At 54.7% G+C, this 7,140-nt stretch overlaps 1 protein-coding gene across 1 annotated transcript; it reads right to left on the reverse strand.

The window, feature by feature from the left end:
- Nucleotides 1-388: 388 nt before the first annotated feature.
- On the reverse strand, nt 389-793 carry LOC120634445 (the record flags this gene model as incomplete). Its single annotated transcript, XM_039905013.1, has 1 exon — nt 389-793. A coding segment is annotated over one exon (405 nt), but the record flags the coding sequence as incomplete, so codon positions are not given.
- Between the last annotated feature and the right edge of the window lie 6,347 nt (nt 794-7,140).

Raw genomic sequence — 7,140 nt, forward strand, 5'->3', positions numbered from 1 at the left:
ATACCCTCTTCAATGCGATGCGGAAACGCCTCGCCCTCTCCTCAACATCAGTCAGCACCGGGGTGGCTGCGTTCCAGGCCTCAACAATGGCTCCTTCCTCCACCATTTCACGGTCGAGGCGGGCTAGGGACCATCTCGGAAACACTACTCTCCCTCCTCCGGTCTGACTTTGAGGCAACGAGCAGGATGCGGAGACTCTCCACCGGATGTACCGATGGTCTGACAGAGTCTCCACTTCCTCGAGGACGCGCCAATCCTGGGCACGTGAGGCGATGGCAGGGGTAGCGAATGAGACATCCACTATTGACCCCCCCTGCCGTCGCACACAGGTGTTTGCGCGTCCTTGGTTGAGAAGGACCAGGCCGACCATGGCAGCCCAGTTCTCCAACTCAACTCCCCTCAGATCTGTTATGGGGGATCCCCACGCCGCAGACTTCGCATTTAGGTCCCCCATCAGGATTACCTGGGTCGGGGCCGCACCTCTCACCACTGGCTCCAGACTTCTAAGATAAGCCTCGAAGGCAGACAGGGGTTTGTTTGGGGAGAAGTATACTCCAATTAGTGTCACCTCCCCCCACACGACCGCTACAAACCCTGGTCCGCTGCGTTGTGGAACCAGTGGAATTCCATGTGCCGGCACCACAACAGCCACCGATCCCTCGACGTCACCAGCCCAATTTGATTGAGTAGGGATGAAGTAGGGCTCGGCGGCTGTCGCCACTTGAATCTGCCACTCCGCCATGTGTTGTATCAGGAGGTCCTGGGCACGGGCGCAGTGGTTCAGATTGGCCTGCAGAAATTCGCTATGGCGTATGGTCATTAGTCGCCATTTCGATGTCCTCCTGTGGCGGTTCTTGTCGACCTCTTGAAGAGCCTGGGGCCCGAGTCAAAGGAGCCTCCTTACCCTTCGTTGGAGGCGGGAAACACTTAAGCCCTCCCATAACATGACCAGCTTTCCTGCCCATTTGCGTGCAGATTGCACATTTAGGCTCATCCGAGCACGAGGCCGCCTTGTGCCCTTCCCTGCCACATCTGAAGCACAAAGTGCTCCGGTCGGCAGGTGATGGGCAGAGAGCCCTTGTGTGACCCACCCCCATGCACTTAAAGCAGCGCATCGGGATAGGTTCCAAAAGGGTAACACGGGCTGACGACCACCCAACGACTATCCTTCCCTCTGCTACGAGTAGCTTCGCTGTAGTCACAGGGCATCGGACCAATATCGATCCAGTCCCGCTGGGTCCCGCCCGAATAGCACCAGCTCTAACCTGCTCCAGTGGAACACTTCCCATTTGCGCCACCACCCTCTGCACTTCTTCAGGTGTGACGGACTCGTCAATACCAGCGATCCTCAGTTCTGCGGTTTTCATGGGCCGTGTAACCGTCACCCATTCGCCGACCAGGCCTTGCAGTTTGCCCGCCAGCTCATCTGCAGCCTTGGCGCTGTCGGCCCCCGGAACCTCAATAACTCTGGCCCCGGTGGCTGATTTGCGCACCCGTACATGATCCACTCCGACCTCCTTCAAGGCCAGGCCCGCGGTGGCTGTCTTCATGACCGTCGCGTAAGTTTGGGTTGCGACGACTTCTGGCCTCAGGGTGATAACGACCGCTGAGGACTTTGGAGGGCTCAGTTTACCCTTGCGTTTAGCCGGCGTAGCCTTAGCAGGTGCGCAGGCTGAGTTAGGAGCTGGTTGGTGGGGCTGGAGCGTGGTCTCAGTGGCTTCAGCCTCACGTGGCTCTGCACTACGTGTGGAGACGCTGCACTCTGTCTGCGGCGCAGCGGTAGGCTTAGTGGTCTTAGTTCCTGCCGCCGAGCGAGTCTTTGCTGGACGCGCAGGCGAAGGGCCCGCTGATGGCTCATCGGGAGAGCGGCGGGTAACTGCTCCTTTCTTTTTATCAGCCGCGAGTGGCGGCCTCAAAATGGGCTCCTGTGGGAGTCGCTTTTCCAGCTGCTCGAGGCGGTCATTTACCATCCCCCCGATGGATATAAAGAGATCCCTCTTTAAGGTCTCAAGCATCTCGCCGAGTGCCGGGGAGCTCTGGGGATCCATGCCCAGATCGGGCTGACCCACTGGTGCAGGGGATTTTTCCCTTGCAGAGAACGCGAACCGGAGGGCCTTGACCTCCGCTCTTAAGGCGGCCATCTCCTGTCGCATCCTCCTGTTGTCTGCCCGGAGCCTTTGGGCTTCCTCGTCAATCGTCATTGCCTGTAGGGCGTCCATGGCTGCGCGGATTTCTTTGGTAGCCCGGTTTATTTCACCCTTCACGCCGCCCTTGAGGTTGTTAGACTTCTGAGTCTCGCTCGTTATCGAGGAGACCGCACTCCTGGCCCTGTCGATGAGCTCGTCTTTTGTTGGGCCATATTCGCCATCGGCATTCATGGTCACTTTAGCCCTATTGATAGGACTCCGTTCTCGCACACCTTCATCTACTCTTTCAGCCCGAGCCCTTCCCACTTTAATCTTTGCCTTTGTTGTTACTGCAGACTCAGTCTCAGGCTCCACTGCGACAGCCTTCAACGAGGGCTCTCCTTCTTCCTCTTCCCGTGAGTCCACCTGATCATGGGGCCGCTTTGATACGGCTCCGGCTACCTTCCAAGGCTCCACTAAGGCCTCCAAAACTCTGTCACTATCGTCTGAATCAGTGTCCATTAGAAGCTCATTAACCTTTTCCTCCTCCGTTGGCTTAGGCAGAACAATCTTCAGCCGGTAAGCCTGTCCTTCTCTCTTCCTTCCTCTCTCTTCCTCTCCTTCACACATGGACTCACAATGGACAAGAGCGTCTGCCCAGATCGGTGCTCCATACAGGGCCATCGACCGCACCACTCCTGTGTACAGGCGGCGGCAGCCAACGCCAGGTCCGCCCAAGTTAGGGAGGAGCCGACTCAGCGCCCCTGCAGCCCCGATGAGTTTGGGGGCAACCTAACCTAACCTAACCTAACCTTTTTTTTTTTTGTCGCTGGGAAATGCGTTTAGGCATCCCTCCTGGAGGCTGTGCAGCCAAAACTGTGCAGCCTCCAGCAGGGTATGTGGGACTCGCTGGCCGATGATGTATCAGCCAGAATACCCACTAAAACCCAGCGGAGCCGCCCGCGCCCAAGTTGGAGCGTCAAAGGATCGCGGTCGCATGCAACTTTGACGCCCCGGCGCACTCGTCGGAGGCACGCAGTGGTGTCTACGGAGGTGGCATTAGGTGCGCATATCTGCGCCGCCTGCCACCTGTTCTCCTTCTTCGTAGGGGAAGAGCATCAGCCGCCTGCTCTCTCTCCTAACCTAACCTAACCTAACCTAACCTAACCTAACCTAACCTAACCTAACCTAACCTAACCTAACCTAACCTAACCTAACCTAACCTAACCTAACCTAACCTAACCTAACCTTTTAAAACTAGTTTGGATTCCTTTAGACCTCAGCCCACCGGCAACTACGACTAACTAAACACTGATCTAGCTATCTGGCTTTCATCAGTGCATCAACAGCAGCATAACTAGTATTAAAATAGTAATGAGTTTTTATTAATGCATATATTCACATTAAATCTTGAATCTAAAGTCTAAAGGTGTCAAAACTAGATTTAGGTTAGGTTAGGTTAGAACATGAATACGAGGGGTGCCTTTAGGCTAAAAGATAGCCCAGCCTGCGAATGTGACCCAAACGAAACAGAAACTGTCGAACACCTTATAGTAGAATGCCCAAGATTCTCGAACCATCGCTACGAGCTCGAACATCAAATCGATCGGGAAATCTCAACTAGAAGCTTCCACGATCTCGTAGCGGATCCAGAGAGAAGACCAGACTTCCTGAGGTATGTGGAGAAGATCTTCCTCATTGCCGTCAGGAGAAACAGCAACCCGACGCCGCCAAGCCCAGACTTGAGCAGGACCACCCAGGCCCCGTTACCCCAACAACCCTGCCCGGTGCAGGATATGCCTACCAGGCAGCTCTTGCTAATGGCAGAAAGGGGAAATCCGGGGTTAAGAACCCGTGGTGTGGCACTGTTTATGGATAACAGCTCTGAGAGATTGGGGATAGGCTTCTGCATCGCGAGCGACTCGAGCAGGGTGATGATATCGCCAGGACTCGCAGCGCTAGCGAACGGAAGCACTTCCAAAAATACAATTCGACGCAAAATCTATGAAGCCCTGCCAGAAGTTACAGTAGCTCAACAACCCTGTAGAATATTGCGCACAAAGAACAAAGTTGTCGCAATATTCAACTGGAATCTACTGGAACCACCATTTGCCAGGGCCAGCTCAGTACTAACATCATTCTGCAGCACGGGCGACACACCTGCCCAAATAATTAGCGTCGACGCCATGGCGGTGGGCTATACAAAAGGAACAACCTTGGTTGCATAGACGCATCGAAAAAGCACCAGGTAGTTGTCTACGAAAACAGGGGAGAGGACCTTAGTTACCTCAAACCCAGGAAAAAACCCAGCGAAACACCTGACTGGGAAAATGTTCCACCCACCATCATGGTTACTCAGGAGCGGAAAAGCGGCGCGGAACAGCTGACACAAAAGTGGCAGGAGGCCGAGAAAACTCAAGGGGAGTCCTCCCAGACAACCTCTGCGCCGACACGTGCCTTTAAAACAGCCATCAGCACGTTCAAATCGGCAATAGCAAGCATGTCTGGCGAAAAATCAAAAAAGAGAGCCGAGTCAATGACGCAAGAGGTGGGCAGTGCACTGGCCGCTTTCTTGAAGCCCAGGCCACAGCCCAAAACTTCACCCAGCGACAAACGGACTAACGCCGAAAAAGGCCTGGTCGAACCGCCGACCCTCGGAGTCGTAGTAACACCAATGGACCACATCATGAATGCATTCTTGGAGTTCATGGCTCTCATCAAAGCTGAGCTAGAGGTCAGCCGGAAGACCTGCCATGACATCCTGCAGGCCTACAAACATCAAAACACTGGCCTCTTGACGGTGAGACTCCAGGAAGCTGAAGCGGTTATTTACGACAACGGACGTCGGCAAACTCTACATGGAAATGTAGAAGAACTCGACCACATGGCCGCATACAGCGCAACAGCAGGTTTTGTCGAGGTGGACGAAGAGGCGGAAGCAGAAGATAATAAGCCGCGGTTCAAAACACCATCCACCGACCCAATAGTTGTCCTGGCAAAATGCACCAACATAATGCTGGGACAGAGAATCCTCGAACAAGGCAATAAGATAGCGAAGGACGAGAAGGAGCCCCTGAAATCCTGGAAAGCACCCAAAATCACCTGGGTAAACGGAGTTCCTGGCTGTGGGAAGACCACCTGGATAGTGAGGAACTTCGAGATAAATCGTGACGTGGTTCTAACAGCAACCACGGAGGCCAAAAAGGATTTGAAGGAGAAGCTGCAGGCAAAGTACGGAGCGGCATCAACACTCAAAGTCCGCACCATGGCATCGGTCTTGGTAAATGGATTCAAAGAGCAAAGCGAGAGGCACTGCGAGCGCCTCATCGTGGATGAAGCTCCCATGAGCCACCCAGGATCGATAATTATGGCCGCGAAACTTGCTCATGCCAGCGAAATGCTCATAATTGGCGACGAAAACCAGGTGCCCTTCATCGACCGTAGTAACGCTTTCTCATTAAAGTACTCCCGCCCTAGCGTATTCCTCACTATCAGCAAACAACTGTTGTGCACGCACAGAAACCCCATGGACGTGGCGTATGCGCTCAACGAAGTGTATGATGGCATATACTCGTCCAACGTTCGGATACAGTCCCTGACCCTGAAGGACTACACTGGTGCCGAGATCCCTAAAGAGACAATTAACACCTTGTACCTTACCCATACCCAAAAAGAAAAGGCTCTCTTGAAGTCCTTGGGATATGGAACGGGACAGGGATCACGAGTGAACACCATCCACGAGGCCCAGGGTCTGACATCCGAATATGTGGTGATAGTGCGCACTACGGCCAAAAAGTCGCGTATCCACGACGAAATTCCCCACGCGATTGTTGCGGTGTCACGGCACACCATCAGCTGCATATACTACACCGACGACAACACGTTCCCCCGAATAGGACGGCCTCCGTCTTTGGAAGGGCAACTTTGAGCCCCAACATGCCAATTCGGGTGACCATCAGCTCGGTGGCCACCGTAGCCCTCCTCACCGACTCCTCATAACTGCTTCCCCGGACGGCAACCATGGTGTCGTCCGCGTAACAAATAATTACCATCCGGGGCAGCAGAACCGGACGAATTGCCCAATCAAAGCCCAGGTTCCACAGCAGGGGTCCGAGAACCGATCCCTGCGGAACCCCACAAGCCATACGCCTCTCCTGCCTCGCCCCGTCCTTTCCCTGATAGACCACTACCCTTTCCTCCAGGTAGTGCCCTATCATTCGGCGCAGGTACAGGGGCACCCGATGATATTGGAGCGCCTCCTCTACCACGCTATACGGCAGGGTGCCAAAGGCATTGGCGATATCTAGTGATACCGCCAATACCCCGTCGCTTTCCTTCTGCGCTCCTTCGCAGAAACTTTTCAGAGCACCAACGGCATCTATCGTCGACTTGCCTACCCTAAAGCCGTACTGGTGTTCCGAAAGATCAGGGCCCTGCAGAGCGAGGTGCTGGTTAATACGAGAGGCCAGAACTCTCTCCAGCATCTTGCTCACCTCATCAATAAGGACAATTGGTCTGTATGCCGAAGGAGAATCAGGAGAACGACCCTCCTTCCGCAACAGCACCAAGCGTCCCTGTTTCCATACTCTCGGGAACCGCCCCGCCTCCAGGCAGTCATTAAATAGCTGCCTAAGGTGGCTCCCGAGGTGCCTCAAGGCCAGCGCCAGGACTCTTCCCGGGACTCCATCCGGTCCCGGTGCCTTCTTGCACCGCCGCAGGTGGTTCCACGCTTCTCCTAATTCATCCTCTGTGAATGGAGGGGCTTCTATCGACTCTTCTCGCTCCCCGAATGATGGAATCGTCATAGTCGGGGGCGTAAAAGCTGGTGGTTGAGGAAAGAGTCCAGACACCACCCGATTAAGGAGCTCCGGCTCCATGGAGTTCATGGATGGGGCACTCCGCATCTTACCTCTGACGATGCGGTATGGCCGACCCCATGGATCCCTATTCAGGGTTGCCAGGAACTCCTCGCTGGCGGAGTCCTTGGCATTAGCGATGGCCACCTGGAATGCCC

Source organism: Pararge aegeria, chromosome 24, assembly GCF_905163445.1.
Source record: "Pararge aegeria chromosome 24, ilParAegt1.1, whole genome shotgun sequence".
Taxonomy (NCBI): Eukaryota; Metazoa; Arthropoda; class Insecta; order Lepidoptera; family Nymphalidae; genus Pararge; species Pararge aegeria.